Raw genomic sequence first — 23,747 nt, 5'->3', positions numbered from 1 at the left:
CTTAATACCTTTCCTTAAATTCCACCTCTATACTACAGTATACTTAAGGTCCATGCAAAAAAGTAGCTACCTTTTATATAGGAAATGGATGATTAAGTCTTTGGTGTTGTAAAAGCAACTTCATTTAAACATAACCACCCGCACCACCATAAAAAGAAGAGGAAAAAAAAAAGTAAAGAAAATAATAAGGGAAAAACCCAAGACACACTCCCTAGGGGGGAAAACAACCAGCATGTAATTTCTGTCCTTGACAGAATGTATTAAATAAGCAAACACCACCAACAAGGAAAACAAGTACTACCATGTAAAAAAATTAAAAAAAAGAAAACCCTTTCACATGCATAAATAAAAAATTGCACACAAAGAACTCACATCTTTTCAAGCTTCAATAGTAAATATTCTGCTACTATGTATTAAATACTGCATGGTTTGCCCAAGCTAAGATGAAACCACATCATGAATCAATAGCATTTTGCATTTTCTTTCATTATCTACTCAAAGTCAAGCCTACTGCACCTCTAAACATTTCATTAAATCCAATGATACAGCAAACACTCCCAAAATAAACTTAGATTGTATTGTAGTTTCACTTAACAGTATATAAAATGCTGTGTTGTGACAGGTGTCAACTATCCATTAGATATTGAATCAATTTATCTTAAGCACTACTAACTGCTTGCTTTTCTTGAAGCTAGATCATTCTGAAAATTTGCTGTTAGACCTATGAGTGCAAACATATGGTATCATGTATCTTGAATGTATCATAGATAAGCTGCTATATTACAATTGCCACTCCAGATAGCTGTGAAATTAGGTGATTAACTAGTTGGTACCTAACCTTCTAATTTCTGTATAAGTCTAATTACATGAAATAGAAGTGGGGGTTTTGATTTTTTACTTTGCTTTTCTGTTTGGAGTATCATTGTAACTACGGTATTGTAAATGATGGAAAATAATTGCATATGTTAAAAAAATAAATTGTGTAGAGATAAATGAGAAAAAATTTAGAAAAATGAAAAAAAAGGATATATCATATTATTAAAAGAAAGTAATGGAAACTAATGTGACAATAAGTTATAAGAGAAAAAAAGAAAGCATAATAACCACATAGTCCTCTCAACAAATGTAGAAAAACATATGACAAAATACAGTATCCTTCTTTGATAAAAACCCTCAAGAAAGTACAGATAGAAGGAACATACCTCAACATCATAAAGGCCAAATATGAACCACCCACAGTTAATATCACTCTCAATGGGGAAAACCTGAGAACTTTCTCCCTAAGATCAGGAACACAGGGATGTCCACTTTCACCACTGTGGTTCAACATGGTACTGGAAGTCCTAGCCTCAGCAATCGGACAACAAAAAGAAAAAGGGGGGGGAGGGGCATACAAGTTGCCAAGGAAAAAGTCAAACTTTCACTCTTCACAGAGGCTATGATATTCTATGTGGAAAACCTAAAAGACTTCACCAAAAAATGCTAGAACTGATCCAGAAATTTAAAAAAGTTACAGGATATAAAATCAGCATACAGAAATCAGTTGCATGTCTATACACTAATAATGAAGTAGCAGAAAGAGATATTAGGGAATCGATCACTTTTACACCAAATACCATAAAATACCAGAAATAAGCTTAACCAGAGATAAGATATCTGTATGCTGAAAACTATGGAAAACTTATGAAAGAAATTGAAGAAGTCTCAAAAAGATGGAAAAATATTCCATGCTTCTTAATTGGAAGAACAAATATTGTTAAAATATTGATATTACCCAATGAAATCTACACATTCAACGCAATCCCTATGAAAAAAAGAAAAAAACGCAAGCATTCTTCACAGAGCAACAATTCTTCACAATAAACAATTCTAAAATTTGTATGGAACCAGAAAAGACCCTGAATAGCCAAAATAGTGCTAAAAAAGAAAACCAAAGCTGAAGGCATCACAATCCCAGACTTCAAGCTGTATTACAAAGCTGTAATCCTCAGGATAGTATGGCACTGGCACAAAAATAGACACATAGATAGATCAATGGAACAGAATAGAAAACTTAGAAATGGACCCACAAACATGACCAACTAATCTTTGACAAAGCAGTAAAATATCCAATGGGAAAAAGATAGTCTCTTTAGCAAATAGTGTTGAGAAAACTGGAGAATAACATGCAGAAAAATGAAACTGGACTACCTTCTTACATCATACACAAAAGTAAGTTCGCCATGGATGAAATACCTAAATGTGAGACAGGAAACCATCAAAACCCTAAAGGAAAAAACAGGCACCAACTTCTTTGACCTCAGCTGCAGGAACTTCATACTAGGTATGTCCTGGAGGCAAGGGAAACAAAAGCAAAAATGAACTATTGGGACCTCATCAAGATAAAAAGTTTCTGCATACTGAAAGAAACAATCAGCAAAGCTAAAAGGCAATCAACAGAATGGGAGAAGATATTTTCAAACAACTTATCAGATAAAGGGTTAGTATACAAAATCTACAAAGAACTTATCAAAACTCAAAACCCAAAAAACAAATAAGCCAGTGAGGAAATGGGCAAAAGACATGAATAGACACTTTTTTCCAAAGAGGACATCCAAATGGCTAACAGACACATGAAAAGATGCTGATCATCACTCATCATCAGAGATACACAAATAAAAACCACAACGATACACCACCTGACATCTGCAGGAAGACTGAAATTAACAACTCGGGCAACAACAGAAGTTGATGAGCATGCAGAGAAAGGGGAAACTTTTTGCACTTTTGGTAGGAATGCAAACTGGTACAGCAATGGAAAACACTATTCCTCAAAAAATTAAAAATAGAGCTATCCTAAGACTAAGCAATTGCACAATTAGGAATTTATCCAAAGGACACAAAGATGCTGATATAAAAAACACATGCACTCCAATGTTTATAGCAGCACTATCAACAATATCCAAATCATGGAAAGAGCCAAATATATATACCCCATTTATATATACTCCATATAAAATGGAGTATTACTCAGCAATCCATGAGAATTGGCAGCGTGCCATTTCCAACAACATGGACTGAACTACAATGTATTATGTATGCTAAGTTAAAAATCAGTCAGAAAAAGACAAATATCATATGATTTCACTCATTTGTGGAACTTAAGAAACAAAACAGATAAACATAGAAGAAGGAAAGGAAAAATAAGATAAAAATAGAGAGGGAAGCAAACGCTTAAATACAGAGAACAAACAAGGCTGCTGGCAGGGTATTGAATCGGGGGATGGGCTAAATGGGTGATGGACATTAAGGTGGGCACTTGTAAGGATGAGCACTGGGTGTTATATATAAGTGATGAATCACTAAGTTCTACTCCTGAAATCATTATTACACTATATGTTAACTAACTTTAATTTAAATAAACAAATAGATAAGTATTAAATAAAATTTCTGAATAGTCCTTTAAAAAATAAATTATTTCTATATTTAAATATGACTATTAGCATAAACATTTAAACTTTTATAGTTTTATCTTTAACATATTTTTAATTTTTTAAGTTTATTTCGAGAGAGAGAGAGAGCATGAGTGGGGTAGGGAGAGAGAGAGAGGGAGAGAAAATTTCAAGGAGGCTCCACACTGACACAGCACAGAGCCCGACGTGGGGCTTGAACACACAGTGTTACCTGAGCTGAAATTGAGAGTCAGACGCTTACCCAACTGAGCCACCTGGGTGCCCCATATAATTAACATGTTTTTAACTGAAGTTGATAAGTTGATATCATCAGTGCCCCCAATTTTTTTCTAGTTTCCATAATAGTCCTATCCTTTGCTTTGTGTACTCAGAACTTTTTATTCTATAGTTTATTTCCAAAACTGTTTGATAATATAAGTGACCCCTGTAAAGAGTAGAAGTAGTCTTTCTCAATACTCTACTTTTAATAAAAAATACTGTACATGTGATAAAATTTTCATGGATTCCCATGTACCTTTCTTTTATTGTATTTATATGTATTTTCATGTCTTATCTAAGAAATTATTGCTTATTCCAAAGTCATGTAGAATTTCCCTGCTTCCTTCATGAGTGTATGTATAGCTTTCATTTACACATTTAGATTTATGATTTACTTCATATAAACTGGTGAGTTGATATTTTATGGGTCATTTGTTCTTATGTAGATATTCAACTGTTACAATACAATGTTTTGAAATGATTTTCCTTCTTTATTGAACCATCTTTGTATTTTCCTTGAAAAAAATGTTTAACCAAATATCAAGGACTTCCTATTCCATATTCCATGTCATTTATATGTTTCTGTCCATTACCAATGCCACACTGTCTTCATAATGCCACTATATGTTAAATCTGTAATATACCAAATTCAGTATAAGACAAATAGACTAAGCTCTTTTATTTCTGTTGTTCTCTTTCAGGGTGGGATTTTTTTTTTATTGGCTATTTTGAGCCCTTTTGCAAATATTTTAGAATCAAATGTTACTATATTAAAAAGTTGCATGCTGTTTGGGTTTTTTAATCTATAGATTCAGTGAGAATTGACATCGTAAAATAATAAACCTGGTGTACATGGCAAATTTCTCAACTTATCTATGTTTAACATCTGTCTGCATTTCTGTTTTAGTTTCAGTTTAACGGTATTTTGTTAAATTTATTTTCAAAATATTATACTTTTATAATATTGTAAATTGTAAACGGTACTAATTTTAAGTTGGTTTCCATTTACTGCTGCCATTATATAACAACATTTCTAACTTTCGAATGTTATTTCCTCTGAGGTTTCAAAAGGGATTACTTCTAGAAGTGTTTTGTAGATCCCGTAGGATTTAATATTGTACTTAAGCACAACATATGCAGTCTCATTTCATCCCTTCTAATAATAATCTTTATGTTCTTGATTTCTTGTGTTTTGTTATTGAACTGGCTAAGATGGCTAGGATTTGTGGGGAAATGTTGAATAGGCATGGTGAGAGCATAATTTGTTGCCTTGCTTTCAATTTTTTTTAGAAAAACAATATATTTCATCATAAGCTGTATTAACTACCTTTCCTGTTGATGCTTTTTATCTGATCAAGTTTACTTCTGTTAGCTCGTTGCTTTTTAAAAAATTCATAAATATGTGTAAAATGTGTTATCAAATGATTTTTATGCATCAAATGAGAAAATCATATACTTTTAAGAAATAATTTTATTGGGTCAACTGGGTGGCTCAGTAGGTTAAGTGTCTGGCTTCAGCTCAGGTCATGATCTCATGGTTCATGGATTCAAGCCCCTTGTCGGGCTCTGTGCTGACAGCTACCTCAGAGCCTGGAGCCTGCTTCAGATTCTGTATCTCCCTCTCTCTCTCTGACCCTCCCCTGCTCACACTGTCTCTGACCCTCAAAAATAAATTTTAAAAAACTGAAAAATTTTTTAGAAAATGAATAATTTTATTGATTTGATGAATCCACTGATTGACTTTCAAGTGATAAAGGAGACTTGCATTTCTAAGGTAAACCCCAATTAGTCTGGATTACTATCTTTTTAATATAGATAGCTATAGAATATGCTAATATTTTGGTAGAATGTTTTCATATGTTTTTATAAAAGATCTTGTTCTGTAACTTTATCTATGTTAACTTCCTCATCCGGATTTGGTATCAAGGTTATATTTGTCTTATACAATGAGGTGATAAAAGTCTCTGCTACCAATTTTTTGGAAGTGGAATTTCTTCTTTGCAAAATTGTCTGGATTTAACTTGTGAAAACATCTATTTCTCGAGTCAGGGGGAGTTGGTTATTTTTATTGGTATTGATACTTAAAAATTATAAACCCAGAGATCAAAAAAATTTTAACTCTGATTTCTTAGTTATATCTTTGATTTATAATTCCTTTTCCATAGGGATAGCCATTTTTACAACTGAGTAGATTTTTCAGCCTTGCTTCTTGCCCATAACTAATTGGGACTCAAAAAGCTTATGTACTATTTTGATCACTTTTGGTATGAATTGGTGTAATTCCTTTAAAATGTGTGCACTTCTTTTGTGTCCACTAAAAAGTCAAAGGAATGGTCATCCCCACAAGTCCGAGAAAAGATTTTTTTCTATATTGGACCCTGATGAGGCTACTATGAGATAACCTATTCAAGATTCTTCATAGCCTTACTGTTTGAGAGTTTCTAGAAGCATTCTAATACAACACTTAGAAAACCTTTTGCATAGATTAAGAGGTATAAAATGCATCACTTTGTTTTTCTGAAGTTTTAAAAAAGGGTCTTAGAGTTACATACTTGACTTAATTTTTAACTGATATGAAATTTTATTGTTCAATATCTCAAATTTAGTTTTTAGCCATTTCTCTCAATTAACATTTTCTTTGAAGAGCCCAGGGATGAAAATGTTTTATTTTCAAACAAAACCAAAACAAAACAAAACATGAAATCCTGTCTTTTATATTTGATCTACATTATACTTGAAAATTGAAAAGTTGCTTCATTTGTTATTAATGTATTCTTACACTTCATCATAGGTAAATTATATCACCTACCGGAAATCTTTGCAATCTACCTGCAAATCTTGCTGACCAGAACCATAAATTCTATTTTCCATGTTGTCACAGGCAACAGTGATGCCAAACAATTTGCTACTTCATAATAAATGTCCTTATTTTTCCAACTTCTGATAACATGCTTTAAAGCTATCTTTGAATTGCTCACCAACAGTATTCTTAAGACAATTTCAACATGTACTAAAAGTCTTCAACAGTTTCCTAGAGGTCTTTCTACCTTCTGTGCACCATCCAGTTCCAAAGCTAACGCCACAAGTCTTAGGTTCCCTTGATATAAATACAATCTGGTTACCAAATTGTTTTCTATTATAGAGAAAAAGATGTGCAGGAAACTTCACTCAAACATAGAAATTTAAAACAATCATTTAATTTTGTTCATTTTGTGTGTCATGAATTTGGGGAATTTGTCTTCTGTATCTCAGTGTAGTCAAATTTCAAATAGGGAATATGATTTTCAAAATGATGAGCATTCCAATAATGGGAGTTGCAGGAATTGGTATTCTAAGAAACCCAATCAGAATCTCATTCCTATAGATTTTATTGATCAGTTATATCACTGAGGTCAACCTGGACTCTAGGAAGAAGTAGTCTCTTCTGATTATTGGTGAAATGGCATGTGTGCATGGACAGAAGCAATAAATTAAGTTGATTTGAAAATAAGCTATTGCAAGCTAATTGTCCTATAAAATAGAAATAGCTTGGGGTGCCTGGGTGGCTCAGTCAATTGAGCGTCCAACTTCGGCTTACGTAATGATCTCACGGTTTGTGGGTTTGAGCCCCGCGTCGGGCTCTGTGCTGACAGCTCAGAGCCCGAAGCCTGCTTTGGATTCTGTGTCTCTTTCTCTCTCTGCCTCTCCCTTTGCTCATGCTCTGTTTCTGTCTGGCTCTCAAAAATAAATAAAATGTAAAAAAAAAGTTTTTTTCAAAATAGAAATAGCTTGACATGCATTAAGTATGCTGTAATGTTTTTGACTTACCAATCTATTACCATGAGGCAAACACTGGAATGGATGCGGAAATGTTAAGAACTACCTCTAGCTCAAAATCTGGAAAAACCTGCTTTAATTATCTGAAATTTAGGTTTTTTTATAAAGTCTGTCCCTAAGCATCACTGGATATGCTTGGCTTACTCTAAAATCCATCTTTCTTTGAATAAAAATTGTAGGAAACTACATTTTCTGAGAACTCCAGACTTCTAGTTATATTAGGCTAACAGGAGTAACTGCCAAACTTCTGGAGGGCTGAGTAGTGAAATGTTTACCGTATTTCACCCCGTCTCTGCACCTCCTCTCACAGTGGTTTTATATGCTCTGTACCTGTACCTCATGACAGACAGTGCCACTCCTTGTGATCTGCCTCCTGGTATGTGACCCGGACCATGGACACACGTTGTGCTAGCTGGCTCAGGGCTGGCTCTAGTAATACTGCCTCCTTTCATTGTCCCTCCAACCCCAGAAGTGACAGTGGATTACTGTGTTGCCTGAAGAGTCTCTGACTGGCTTTCGTTTCTGCCATTGTGTGCTACCTGATGCCTTATGTTGAATTCCTTCTGTGGGAAGGACTAAAGTGATTTTTGTTTTCCTGCCTGGGTTTTTATTGATATGCCTTATTCATAATATATGTTACATATGTTATATTACTCTCTACAAGTAAAACATAAACTTTCCTGATATGGTTTATTATTTAAGTCCATACCTAATCTAAATATAAATTAGTAGACAACTAAATAAAATATTATTTATTTTATTAAATTTAGTAAATTAAGATGTTGTTTTAGTTATGTTTTCAGTTTTTTATTAATACTTACCAGAATGGGGTAGTCTAGCTAACAGAGGTGGAAAATTTCCACTGTCAACACTCCCACCAGTCCATGCATCATCACTATTTTCACAATTAGGAGGTAAATATGAAGGGTTACAGTGACAGTTCTTTTTATTATTGCATACCTGAAACCATGAGAAATATCAGCTTATAAGTAGCTATAATATTTTGTGTTCCAGTAGAATTTTACAATAATACTTAGATCAAATAAGGCCAATCTTTGTGGGAAGCAGCAGCGAGGAGCCAGTAAGGAGAGTGTGAAGGGGCAAAGCTCTCGTGCCCTTACAGCCCTTGCGGCTGATCCAGTTCCTCAGAGGTTAATTCACTGAGTTAAGATGTTATTGCACCAATGTCCTTCACGCTTTGGCACTCTTACAATAACAATAAGAAGAGGGTGTAAAGTTCCCAGGAATATGGCACAACAATAATCGTGAAAACAGAGGAAGTTTTGTTTAGAAAAAAACTTCTCTTACCTGTGGCTGTTTGTATAAAACTAGTTGCATGTGAGAAATAAAGTGGCAATATGGGCATCACTCATGTTGTTTCTCCTGTCCCCATCCTTTGACTCTCTCTTCTTTTCCTCATTCCCTTATCCTCGCATCTCTGCTTCTGTGCGCCTGCGCAGGCACTACAAATCTTATTTGGTTTATGAGTATATAAATGTGCGTGCGTGCGTGTGTGTCTGTGTTTGTGTGTTCAGTTACGTGTTTACTTTCTAGTGTTACTCTCAGTTGTTTCTATTGTCATGTCATATTACTGGTACTTACACCACGATCACTGCATTTTCCTGGATTACAATCGTAATTCAAGTATGCAGCATCTATACATTCTTGATTCTTGCAAACCTAAAAAGAAAATAAGCCAAAGTAAAATAACTGAAATAACATCTATATTTCACATTTCACTAAAAGAATTCACTATTATATCGATATAAAAGGTATTTGTTTAATAATCAGCATTACTATACTAGCAATAAGTTGATTAATTTAAAGTGCTGTTTCCAGCACCAGATGAGGCTCTGATGATCTGACTGGTAGTTAAAAAAAATAACACAAGTCTCTTCTCTCTGTGGTGCGGGCATCACATAAGTAAAGGTGAAGATAAGTATGTCAAATACCATAATGAAAAACCAGTTTTATGAAAAAAGTACAGGGAATTTATCTGCTATGTGAGAAGACTTTAACCTTCTTATCAAGCCTCTTATCAACCTCAGATGTTGAACAGGACTTAGGCAAGGAGAGAAATGAAAGACAAAGTACTTATAGAAAAAGAAATAATATTTAAAATGACCCTAAATTGAAAGGTAGTACAGGACTTTTGAGAAATATTAACTGCTACACAGAGAACAACCATTTAATCATGAATTCACTAAATAATTGAGTCCTACCTATCTTGAGAAAAGACCAGTTTGCAAAAAAAAAAAAAAATCTCATATTGTTCATATTGCAGTGAAAGACATAGAAATACACAAATAAAAAGGCCAAATGTGATGTGACAGAAACTGTTATGGTGGGATTGTACAGGACCTTAAATTATTCTTTTAATTTTACTTATTTATTTTAAGAAAGAGAAAAAAAGCTCAAGTGGGGGGAGGGGCAGAGAGAGAGGAGAGCGCAAGAATCCCAAGCAGGCTCCCACTGTCAGTGTGTAGTCCCAGGCAGGGCTCCATTTCATGAACTGTGAGATCATGACATGAGCCAAATTAAGATACTTAAATGACACAGAGACCCAGGAGCCCCTGGGGCCTTACATTCTTAAGCAAAAAGATGGCCTATAACCTACAAGCAATTGGTTGTTCTTAGAGATTTCACTGGAAGATGGAAAGCTGACAAAAATACCTTGGAAAAAAAGATGGAAATGGCAATAGAAAATGTTGAGAGAGACAAATTAGGACACCATTACAGTAGTCAAGGAAAATGATAACCATAGAGTGAAATTGAGTGGTGATGGTGTAATGAAAACCCAGGGTTGTATTTGAGATACAATTACAACACTTAGTCCACTTAATTTTAATGATGAACTGATTTTATAAGAGGATGAGAAGAAAGATGCGTCAATGACACCAAGGTTTCTGGCTTATCTAACACTTTTGAATGAGGTAAGGAAAGCTAAGCAGAAAGCCCCAAAGTTTACCAATTATTTACTGAAACTTCTTTCAACTATGTTGAAAGTGGGGAACTAGCTACAAAACCAGAGAAGTTATTTATCACCGTAATATAATATAATATAATGGTTCCTCACCAAACACTTTAAAACAGATGTCTTAAAAAAAATTTCATTTGTGATAAGAAAAATGATGCAATTTCCTATTCTTGTGACTATGGTAAAAAAGAATTCTGTAGAAATCTTCTTGTGTAGAGAACTTTAAAATAGTGAATAAATTATGTGCACATACTCTTTTAAAAGAACACATAACTGTACCAGAGATAAGGTAAAAATAATTTTAAGTTCACAAAAGTCAAGGTGAGACAATGTGGTTCCACAAAAGTACCAAAAACTGAAGCCAGTATTCCTCTATAGGCCATCAGTGATCAAGCAAATAGGTTTGAAGTGATCATGTTTACCCTGTACAAGTGAAAGGATTGTAAGCAGATTTTACAAAATTCTGAAAAACATCATCTGGACAGAGGCATCAATAAAATGGTACACTAGGATGTCCCAAGTTCTTGTTCTACCTTGGAGACATTTTTAAAAATAAGAAGGCAGCGGGCTAAAATAATCAATAAGAACTCTAGAAATAGTCAATGCCCTATGGTAACCAAGAAAATGCCCAATCAAGAAACAGCCAAATTTAAAATTGTAGAAAAAATTGTTTTTCGTTTAAGTTTATTGATTTATTTTGAGAGAGGGAGAGAGAGAATCCCAAGCAGAGATGTGCTGTCAGCACAGAGCCCAATGTGGGGCTTAGTCTCAAAAACCATGAGATCATGACCTGAGCCAAAATCAAGAACTGGATGTGTCACCAACTGAGCCACCAGCTGCTCCAAAGCCAAGCTTTGCAGAATTTTGTAGATCAAATTTTTCTCACTCCTTCCCCAGCATGGCACAGTCATGGTCTGGAGGAGGAAACTGCTGAGTTCACAATGATTTCCTTTGAATTGATGGTAGCAGAGGAAATCTTATTTTCAATTTCATATGTTGCCTGGGAGCTGCCTGAAGGACTGGTCTCTTTTTAGCTTAACTTGAATCTCAGATAAGAAGAAACAAGGGACACCACTCAGGAATGCTGCAAGGTGACTAAGTTTTACAGACACATGAAGCAGAATATACTGGGTAAAGACATACAATAGATCATCTGAAGCCCAAAGGAGAGGATGGGACGAGATTATTTTTTATATTTTTTTAACTTTTTATGTTTTTGTATTTATTTTTGAGAGACAGAGAGAAACAGTGGGAGCAGGGGAGGGTCAGAGAGAGAGGGAGGTACAGAATCTGAAGCAAGCTCCAGGCTATGAGCTAGCTGTCAGCAGAGAGACCGATGCAGGGCTCGAACCAACAAACCATGAGATCATGAATTGAGCTGAAGTCAAACTCTCAACTGACTGAGCCAACCAGGCACCCCAAGATTATATTTTTTAATTTTTTAAAAAAATTATTCATTTTTGAAAGACAGAGAGAGGCAGAGCACAAGTGAATGAGACACAGAATCCAAATCAGGCTCCAGGTTCTGAGCTGTCAGCACAGAGCCCGACACTGAGCTAGAACCTATAAACCATGAGATCATGACCCAAGCCAAAGTCAGATACTTAACCAACTGAGCCACTCAGGCGCCCCTGAGAGACTATTTTGAAAAGTAAGACACTCGAAAATATCCATGTATGTGGGAAATCAAAAATGCCACAGGGAAGCCCAGGAAAGATGCATCATCACAAAAGTTCGGAGAGGAACACAGGTTTTCTTTCTCCTCAAACTGATTCCCAGGCTTAGAGCACACCCGACTGCCCCAGGACAGAGTCAGTCTGCAAACACTGGGAGAAGTGTCCAATTTTCAACAACAATAACAACAACAACAACAACAACAAATCAAAAGATAGAAAAAGAGGGGTGCCTGGGTGGCACAGTTGGTTAAGCCTCTGGCTTCAGCTCAGGTCATGATCTAAGGTTCGTGGGTTCGAGCCTCACTTTGGGGTCTGTGCTGACAACTAGCTCAGAGCCTGGAGCCTGTTTCAGATTCTGTGTCTCCCTTTCTCTCTGACCCTCCCCTGCTTGTGCTCTCTCTCTCTCTCAAAAATAAAAATAATTAAATTAATTAAATTTAATTTAATTAATTTAATTTAATTTAAAAAAAACCCAAAAGATAGAAAAAGAAACAGAAGAGCACAGTACATTCAAAGAAAGAAGGTTAAGTGACATAATGATATTTTAAATAAACATACTAAATATGAAAAAGCCAAATAAAAGAAAAGGTAAATAAAAACGTAGATTAAGAAAGAAATAAAATCAGAAAAATTATATATGGACAAAATGATAATATCAACAAAGAGATAATAATTATAAATAGCAACCAAAAATTATAATGCTGAAACATGTAATAACTAAATTTAAAGCTTTACTGTATAGATTCAACAACAAATTTTGGTTAGCAGAAGAAAGAATCAGTGATTTAAAGATAGGGCATTTTAAACTTTGGAGTCTTAGATGAAGAAAGAAAAAAACAAAGAAAAATGAAGAAAGACAAAGAAACTTATGAAATACCATCAAGTAGATCAAAATACATATTATAGGACTCCCTGAAGTAGATGATAAAAAAGAAGACAGGGAAATTAGTTGAAAAAATTATGGCTGAAATGCCCCATGTTTGAAGAGTCCCTGGGTCTAAAAATCCTAGGAGACAAATGAACACCAAACAAGATAAAGGCAAAGAGAGTCAAACCAAAACACTTTACAATCAAACACAAATGTCAAAGAAAAAAAAGCGAATCTTAAAAGCAGCAATTAAACCCCGAATCACCATGTACAAAGGATCCTTAATAAGATTATAGTGATTCTTCAGTAAAAACTTTTGAAACAAAAGGCAATGGCTTATATATTGTAAATACTAAAAGGAAAAAAAAAGTCCTGACAACTCAGAATTCTATATGCAATAAAACTCAGCTGGATTTGATAGGGGAAATTAATACATTCTTAGATTAAAAAGAAATAAAATTTGAGGGAGTTTATTAGCATAAGACATAGCCTACAAAAAATACTAAAAGAGTCCTTCAAGGTAAATAAAAGCTTGCTTAGTCTGTACCTAGAATTTATAAACTAAAATAAAGGCCTCTGGTAAAGATAAATAAATGGTGAAAGTATAAAAACTGGTATTGTAATTTTCATTTATAATTCCATTTTGAAAATTTCTGAGATTTAAAAGATTAATACATAAAATTAAATAATTATAAGTTTATGTTAATGGGAACACAATATATAAAATGTAATTTTTGATATAAAAAAGTGTGGAGGGCAAAGATGTAAAAGAATAAAGATTTGCATACACTTGAAGTTAATTTTATATTAGTTCAAATTAGATTGTTATAACTTTAAGATGCTATATGTAATGCAATGGTAATTACAAACAAAATAATCTATAGAATATATACACAAAAGTAAAGAGACGAGAATCAAAAGGTGTCACTAAAAGACATGAACTAAAGAAAAATGAAAGTGGTGATGGGGAAATGATGTACAAAAGCAAAAAGAAATACAAAAAATAATAATAAAATGTCAAAAGTAAGTCCTTTTCTATTAGTTACATTAATGTTAATGGATTAAATTCTTCAATCAAATATCATGGGATGGCAGAATGGATGACATTGGTCAACTATATATTAAAGAGACTCTCTCTGCAAGGCATTCACTTGATATCCAATGTCACAATATGTAGAAATTGAAAGGATGGAAACAAACCGAAGGTTGAAGGGGAAGGGGGAGGGAGAAGGGAGGTGGTGGTAATGGAGGAGAGCCCTTGTGGGGAAGAGCACTGGGTGTTATATGGAAACAAATTTGACAATAAACTATTAATTAAAAAAAAGAAATTGAAAGGATGGAAAAATATATTCCATGAAAATAACAACAAAAGGGAAAGAGAATGATTATAATGATATCAGACAAAATAGATTTTAAATCAACTATGATTGCAAGAAAATAGTACATTCTAGATTAATAAGTAATCACAGTTCACCAGAAACATACAAATTATAAACATGGATGCATCAAACATCAGAACTCCAAAATATATGTCACAAACAGAATTGCTGAGAGATATGGATAACTCTACAATAAAAGCCTTCAATATTCCACTTTTGAAAAGAATGAGACAGAAGCTCAATAAAGAAATAGAGGATTTGAACAACACTATAAAACAATCGGACCTAACAGACGTATACAGAGTACTACCTAACAAGAGCAGACTACACATCTGTCTCAACTGCATATGGGCATTGCATATACTAGGCCATTTATAGTCACAAAATAAGTCTTAATAAATTTAGAAAGATTGAAATTATGCAAAGTATCTTTTCTGATTACAATAAAGTGAAACTACAAAGTAAAACCAGAAGGAACACTAGAAAAGTTTACAAATATGTGGAAATTATCAGATTTTAAATAAAAAATTGGTTAACAAAAATACACAATGGAAATTAGAAAATCATCTGGAACTAAAGAAAACAAAAATGCAATATGGCAGAAATGAAATACAGGAAAACACTGCTGACAGTAATTTTTAACTGTAAACCAACACATTAAAAAGGAAGAATGATTTTATTTTTAAAGTTTTTAAAAAATGTTTATTCATTTATTTTCAGAGAGAGAGAGAGAGAGCGTGAGAAAGAGTGTGTGTGTAAGTGGGGGAGGGGCAGAGAGAGGTAAAGAGAGAATTCCAAGCAGGCTCTGTGCTGTCAACACAGAAGCCAATGCAGGGCTCAATCCCATGACCTATGAGATCATGATCTGAGCTGATATCAAGAGTTGAAATCTCAACTGACTGAGCCACCCAAGTGCCCATAGAAAAGGAAGAAGGATTTTAAGTAAAAAACTTACACTTCCACCACAGACAAACAAACACACAAACAAGCAAACAAACCCAGAGCAGTTAGAAGGAAGGAAATAACAAAGATTAGAACAGAAATAAAAGAGAAAATAGAAAAACAAACTATAGAAGAAAAATTAAAGGCCACAATAATTGAAAAAACTTTTACCTAGAATCACTAAAATAAAGAAATAATATTCATATAAGTAAATTAGAAATGAAGGTGGGCACACTGCTATCAATTTGTCAGAAATAACAAGCTGAAAGCCTGAAAATGAAAACCTGAGAGCCAAAATGTGGATAAGCTAATAAAATGAACAAATTTTTAGGAACACCTCATCTCCCAACATTAAATAAAAAAGAAATAGAAAATATGACTAGACCTATAACTTATAAAGAGATTAAATCAGTAATCGAATCCTTGAAACAAAGAAAATTCCTGGACCAGATAGCTTTGCTGGTGAATTTTACTAAATACTTACAGAATTTCACCAAATATTTAAATCAATCTTTCTCAAACTCTTTGAACAAATGTAACAGGAAAACACACTTCCAGATCCATTCTATGAAGCCAGAATTACCCTAATATAAGAACCAAGGACACTACAATAAAGAAAAACTACAAATAAATATTGATTGTAAATATTAATGCAATGTCCTCAACAAAACCCATGTAAACAGAATTCAACAGCATATTAAAATTTTTCATATCATGACCATGTATGATTAACTTATGGAAAGTGGGAATGATTCAACATACAAAAATCAATGTAATACACTACATTAAACAAATAAAGGAGGAAAAAACCACATCATCTCAAATGAAACAGAAAAATCATGACAAAATTGAACACCTTTTAATGATTACAAAAATCTAACAAATAGGAGTAGAAGGAAACTACCTCAATATAATAAGGTGTATCTATTTTTAAAAATGCACAGCTAATTCCCAGGGAAGATGGTGGAGTAGGACTAGGCTTCTCTCATCCCATGGATACCACTAGAAAACACCCATCTCCTGTAAATAACCCTCCCCCCCAATAACCTGTCGACTGGCAGAACAGAGTCTCCACAGCTGAATGTAGAAAAGAGACCACCTCAGAGAGGGTATGATAGGATGGTCCAGAGCTCAACAGAATTGCAGGAGAGAGAGATACCTCAGGTATAGAGAAAACACAGACAAAATTCCTCAACAAAATGTTAGCAAACTGAATCTAACAATACATTTTAAAAAATCATTTACCACATGGTGGCCCTGGTGGCTTAGTCAGTTAAGTGTCTGACTCTTGGTTTTGGCTCAGGTCATAATCTCAAAGCTCATGGGTTCAAGCCTGTTTGGGATTCTGTCTTCCCCTCTTTCTGTCCATCCCCTGCTTGAACTCTCTCTCTCTCTGTCTTTCTCTCTCTCTCTCTCTCTCTCTCTGTCTCTCTCTGTCTCTCTCTCTCCCTCTTTCTCATTCTCTCTCAAAATAAATAAACATTTTAAAAATAATAAAATAAAATAAATTTTAAAAAATTATTCACTGCAATCAAGTTGGATTTATTCCCAAGATGCCAAAGTAGTTCAATATTCACAATTCAAGTCAATGTGATACATTACATCAATAAGAAAAAGAGTAGGGGCATCTGGGTGCCTTAGTTGGTAGGGCATCTAACTTCAGCCCAAGTCATGATTTCACAGTTCATGGATTCGAGCCCCACATCGTGCTCTATGCTACCAGCACAGAGCCTGGAGACTGCTTTGGATTCTGTGTTTCCATCTCTCTCTTCCCCTACCCTGCTTTCTCTATCTCTCAAAAATAAATACACATTAAAAATTATTTAAATAAGAAAAAGTATTAAAATTATATGATCATTTCAATAGATGCAGAAAAGGCATTTGTAATAAAAGCCCTCAACAGAGTAGGTTTAGAGGAAACATACCTCAATAACAAAGTCCATCTATGAAAAACCAATAGATAACATCATACTCAATGGGGAAAAACTAAGAGCTTTTCCCTTAAGAATTAAGCAAGACAAAAATATCCACTTTCATTCAACAAAGTACTAGAAGTCCTAGCCACAGCAATCAGATCACAAAAAGAAATAAAGAAGTAAAACATTTACTATCTGCAGATGAAATGAAACTCTACATAGAAAACTAAATAATCCACCAAAAAGCTACTAGAACTGATAAATGAATTCAGTAAGATTGCAGGATACAAAGTCAATATACAGAACATTTCTATACACTAATAATGAAGTAGCAGAAAGGAAAACTGAGAAAACAATACATGTACAATTAAACAAAAAATAAAAGAATACCTAGGAGTGGACTTAAGCAAGGTGAAAGAATTATACTTGAAAATGATAAAACATTGATAAAAGAAATTAAGGATGACAGAAATAGTAAGGTATTATATGTTCATGGACTGGAAGAACAAATATAGTTACAATGTCCACAGTATCTAAAGCAATCTTCAGATTTAATCCAATACCTATCAAAATACTAATAGCATTTTTCACAAGACAAGAATACATAGTCCTAAAATTTGTATGGAACCACAAAAGACCATGAATAGCCAAGGCAATCTTGAAGAAGAAAAAAACACACACACAAAAAAACAAAACAATAATCTCTGGAAATTTTGATTCCTTAGGTCTGAGATGATCATGTCTAAGAATGTTTTTATGAGTAGAGCTTCTGGTGATTCTTAGGGATCAGGCAATTCCATGTTCAGGATTGGAAGAGTTAATATTGTCAGGGTGTCAATACTATTTACAGTGATTTGCAGATTCAGCACAATACTTATAAAATTCCACTATGTCTGTGTGTAGATATAGGAAAACTTGTCCTAAAAATCATTATAGCATCACAGGACCCCAAAATAGCTTTAAAAAATCTTGGATGAGAAGGAAAAATTTAAACTTGCACTTATAGATTTCAAATTTACTAAGAAACTGAAGTAATCAGTAAGTCAAATGACTTTCTATAAGATTGCCACAGAAATTTAATGGCAAAGAAAAAGTCTAGTTAAACAGTTCTGGAAAAACTAGATACCCACATAAAAATAAATGAACTTGGACTTTTACTATACACCATGAACAAACCAACTGTAAATTTATCCTAGACCCAAACATAAGTGATAAAACTCCTCAAAAAACACTGGGGAAAATTTCATAATATTGGATTTGGCAGTGATATCTTGAATATGACACAAAAACACCGGCAAAAAACAATAAGATAAATTGGATTTCCTCTAAATTAAAGACTTTTGTGTATCAAAGGATGTCACCAATAGAGCTCAAAGCATACCATGAATTGGAAGAAAATATTTTCCAATCATATATTTCATTAAGATTAATATTCAGAATATAAAATAATTACAACTAAAAAACAACCCAACTAAATGATTTTAAATGAGCAAAGAATAAGAATAAGCATTTCTCTAAGAAGATACACAAATGTCCAATATGCAGGTGCAGAGATGCTTCAACATCATTAAGAATTAAAAAATAAAAATTAAATTGTAATGAAGTCCTACTTGACACCCACTAAAATGACTATTATTAAAAAAATAGAAAAGAACAAATGTTGATAAATAGGAAGACATTGTCACCCTTGTGCTTTGGTGGTGGAAATGGATAGCAGTTGAAAATAGTATGGGAGTTCATGAAACTTTAAACAGAATTGCCATCATATAATCCAGCAATTCCACCTCTAGATATATAATTTAAACAATTGAAAATAGTGAACTAAACAGATATTTGAACACCGACAGTGGTAGCAACCTTATATACAATAGCCAAAATATGAAACAAGCCAAACGTCCATTTACAGATATATGGACAAGCAACATACAGTGAAAATATGCAATGGAATATTATTCAGTTTGAAAAGGAAATAAAATTGTGCTATAGCCACAAAACAGATAAATTTTAAAATATTATGCAAGATGAAATAAATCAGACTTAAAAGAATAAATTTTGCATGATTCCACTACAATTAGGTCCAAGAATATTCAAGCTTATAGAGACAGAAAGTAGAATAATGATTACCAGGAGCTGTGAATGAAGAAGGCTCATTGGTTAGTTATAGTTAAATGTGTACAGGGTTAAAGTTTATAATGATGAAAGTTTTCTGAAGATGGATAATGATGGTGGTTGTATAACTATGTGAATATTTTTGTCTTCCTGAACTGTACACTTAAAAGTGATTAAAGGGGTAAATTTTGTTATGCATATTTTACTGAAAAAAATAGTATGTGTTTTTTATTCAGTGCTTCAAAAACTAGGATAGGAGTTATTATCACTAAACTCATGTTGTAAGAGCAGTATATATTTCTATTCACAGTAACCAAGGGCATCCTAAAATATAGTATATTGTTTGTTAGTATATATGGACTATTCAGTCTAAATGAATTGAATTATTTTACACAGTTGAAAGAGTAGGGGGAAAACAGAATATTTATTTAATACACACTAAAATGTGATTAAATGTAAATAAAACACAAGATAAGATCCAGACAGAAACATTTTGAAAAAAATTAAAATTCCCTCATTAGAATAAAAAATCCTATTTGACTATTGTTGACAAAACATGGAAAGAGCCTAAATGTCCATCACCTGATGAGTGGATCAAGAAGATGTGGTATATATATGTATGCAATGGAGTATTACATGGCAATGAGAAAGAATGAAATATGGCCATTTGTAGGTAAGTGGATGGACCTCGAGGGTGTCATGCTAAGCGAAATAAGTCAGGCAGAGATGGACAGATACCATATGTTTGCACTCATAGGTCTAACAGGAAAACAGGAGAAACCTAATGGAGGACCAGGAGGAGGGGAAGAAAGAAAGAGAGTTGGGGAGAGGGACGCAAAACTTGAAAGACTATTGCATACTGAAAATGAACTGAGGGCTGAAAGGGAAGGGGCATGGGGGAAAGAGGTGGTGGTGATGGAGGAGGGCACTTGTGGGGAAGAGCACTGGGTGTTGTATGGAAATCAATTTGACAATAAAATATTTAAAAATAATAAATAAATAAATAAATTCTATTTGAAAATAAAATATATAGGGGCATCCTAAGGAACATTGTTTTACATAATATCCACTTTTGGCCACTAAAGATGATTATGCCTTGAGTTTTATTTAGCAAAGTCAGTGTGATTTTTCAGACCCAGCCAGATGACTTCCAACAATCAGCTTCATCACCATCAGTACTTTATACACTGATTAGTGTGTATCATCATGATTTTAATCTTTTATGTGCGTATGCAAGTAGTTTTTGTTTTAGCAACTTGAAACCAGTTCCTTTTTCCCATTCTGGAAGAGCAGGTGAATAAAAATGATCCTGCCCACATTATAGAAATTGTTTTATACCTTAATCAAAAGAAGACAACAAAAATAAATAAAAGGATCCAAATTGGCAAGAAGAACAGATACTGTACATGGAAAAGCCAAAATACCACAAGAAAAAATATCTAGAACTGATACACGAATTCAGAAAAGTTGCAGGAAATAAAATCGACATACAGAAATTTGTTGCATCACTATACACCAATAATGAAGCATCAGAAAAGGAAATCAATCTCATTTACAATTGGACCTAAAAACATAAGATACTTAGAAATAAATCTAACCAAAGAGGTAAAATTATAGAAAGGAAAATTATAAAACAATTCTGAACGAAACTGAATAAGGCTCAAAGAAATAGAAAGGCATTCCATGTTCATGGATTGGAAGAACAAATATTGTTAAAATGTCGATAGTATCCAAAGCAATCTACACATTTTAATGCAATCCCTACCAAAATAACACCACCATTTTTCACAAAGCCAGAATAAGCAATTCAAAAATTTGTATGGAATCAGGAATAGCCAAAAGTAAGGCTAAAAAAAGCAAAGTAAAGAGGAAGGTATCACAATTCTGGACTTTAATACAGCTGTATTAAAAGCTGTAATCATCAAGACAATGGGTACTGACAAAACAAAACAAACCAAAAAACCCAGACACATAGACCATTAGAAAGAATAGAGAACCCAGAAATGGACCCATAGCTATATGGCCAACTAAATCTTTGACAAAGCAGGAAAGAATACCCAAAAGAAAAAAACTCTCTTCAACAAATGGTGATGGGAAAACTAGATCATGACATACAGAGGAATAAAACTGGACCACTTTCTTAGATCATACATAAAAGTAAATTCAAAATTGATAAAAGGCCTAAATGTGAGACCAGAAACCATCAAAATCCTAGAGGAGAGCACAGGCAGCAATGTCTTTGACTTCAGCCATAGCAACTTCTTACTATAAAAGTCACCAGAGGCAAGGGAAACAAAAGCAAAAATAAATGATTGGGACATGATCAACATAAAAATCTTCTTCATAGTAAAGGAAACAAAAAACTAAAGAGTCTACTGAATGGAAGAAGATATTTGCAAATGACATATTGGATAAAGGACTAGTATCCAAAATCTGTAAAGGACTCAGCAAACTCAATACGCAAAAAATAAATAAACTGGTTATGGGGAGAATACATGAATAGATATTTCTCCAAAGAAGACATTCAAATGGTTAACAAACACATGAAAAAATGCTCAATATCACTCAAAATCAGGGAAATACAAATCAAATTCGCGAGATAGCATCTCACACCTGTTAAAATGGCTAAAATTAACAACTCAAGAAACAGCAGGTGTTGGCAAGAACACAGAGAAAGGTGAAAGCTTTTCCACTACTGGTGGGAATGCAAACTGGTGCAGCTGCTCTGGGAAACAGTGTTGAGTTTCCTCAGAAAGTTAAAGATAGAGCTACCCTATGACCCAGCAAATGGACTACTAGATATTTATCCATAGGAAAGAAAAATACTTATCTGAAGGGGTACATGTACCCCAATGTTTATAGCAGCACTATCAAAAATATTCAAATTATGGAAGGCCCAAATGCCCATCTAGTGATATATTGATAAAGAAGATGTAGTATATATATATATATACAGTGGATTATTACTCAGCCATCATAAAGAATAAACTCTTACTCTTTGTAACAATGTGGATAGAACTAGAGTGTGTTGTGCTGAGTGAAATTAGTCAGAGAAAGACAAATATTATAAGATTTCACTCACATTTGAAATTTAAGAAAAAAACAGATGAACATAAGGGAAGGGAAGCAAAAAGTGTAAACAGAGGTTTGATGGAGGGGAGGGGAGTGAGGGGGAAGTAGGTGAAAGAATGGGCTAAATGGGTGATGGGTATTTAGGAGGGCCTTTGTGGTGACAAGCACTGGATATACAAGTAACGAATCACTAAATTCTACACTTGAAACCAATACAACTAATTTGAATTTAAATAAAACATTGGAAGGAAAAATTCAAGTATTACATATATAAAATATAGTTAGTATACTAGGTATTTTATGTTTGTGTGTATGGGTATATAAATAAAAAGTTGTTGGAAAGTTCATGAACGTGAAAAGTAGTTATATCTCATATGTATGCATTTGAACGAGTTTGCGTTTATCTCCTATTTTTATTATTTTCATCACTAAAATAACTGTATATTATTTTAGTAGCTCTTTTAAAGTAATTCTATTAAAAGATAATTCATGAATGAATTACATGTCTATCTAACATGAGACAATTTAATAAAATATAGTTATTGAACAGTACTTTTATCCATTCAGTGAAGATATATTAATTTCCATGAAAAAAGTCCTGGTCAATGAAATGTTCATAGAAAAATAATCTGCATGAATGCAGATTTAAAATGTTTTTTACTTTTAAAGTTTTCATTTTTTAATTTTTTTAATATTTATTATTTTTGAGAGAGAGAGAGAGAAAGAGAGACATAGAGAGCAAGCAGGGGAAGGGCAGAGAAAGAGGGAGACACAGAATAAAAAGCAGGCTCCAGACTGAGCTATCAGCACAGAGACGGATGCAGGGCTCAAACTCACAGATGGCGAGATCATGACCCAAGATGAAGTTGGCCACTTAACCGACTGAGCCACCCAGACGCCCCTATTTTTTTTATTTTTGAAATCAAACGTACACTTCAATGATGAGAAAAAAATTTAACATTCATTTGAAAATAAAGTATAAAATAATTAGGAATTTATTTGGGGAACAAAGACTACATACCTTATTATTACCACAAATAGTTCCTTCTTTTACCCACATCATTTTGCCAACTATAAAATCAGGTGGAAAATCCAATGCAACGCAGATGTGTCCATTTATGTTGGCATAAATAGCAGTGGCATTTGGAATATTAATTATTTCTTCTTTTTTATATTCACATATTAATTTTCCACATTGCACATCCCTATAATTTACCAATAAATGAAATCGTTAGCCTTCAATAAAAATATAGAATATCATTTATAAATCAACAAGGTTTAG

At 33.6% G+C, this 23,747-nt stretch overlaps 1 protein-coding gene across 1 annotated transcript in view; it reads right to left on the bottom strand.

Annotated features, from left to right (window-relative positions):
* Positions 1-23,747, bottom strand: part of ADAM2 (ADAM metallopeptidase domain 2) — a 107,100-nt gene that overhangs the window by 7,954 nt on the left and 75,399 nt on the right. Inside the window, exons 16-18 of the mRNA XM_029936321.1 lie at positions 23,487-23,670; positions 9,129-9,206; positions 8,348-8,486 (exon numbers count right to left, since the gene is read on the bottom strand). Coding sequence (XP_029792181.1) covers positions 8,348-8,486; positions 9,129-9,206; positions 23,487-23,670 — 401 coding nt within the window. The remainder of the gene's footprint in view (positions 1-8,347; positions 8,487-9,128; positions 9,207-23,486; positions 23,671-23,747) is intronic.

This window comes from Suricata suricatta, chromosome 1, assembly GCF_006229205.1.
Source record: "Suricata suricatta isolate VVHF042 chromosome 1, meerkat_22Aug2017_6uvM2_HiC, whole genome shotgun sequence".
In the NCBI taxonomy this organism is placed as follows: Eukaryota; Metazoa; Chordata; class Mammalia; order Carnivora; family Herpestidae; genus Suricata; species Suricata suricatta.
The sequence above is the reverse complement of the archived record's forward strand: the minus strand, read 5'-3'. Positions and strand labels throughout refer to the sequence as shown.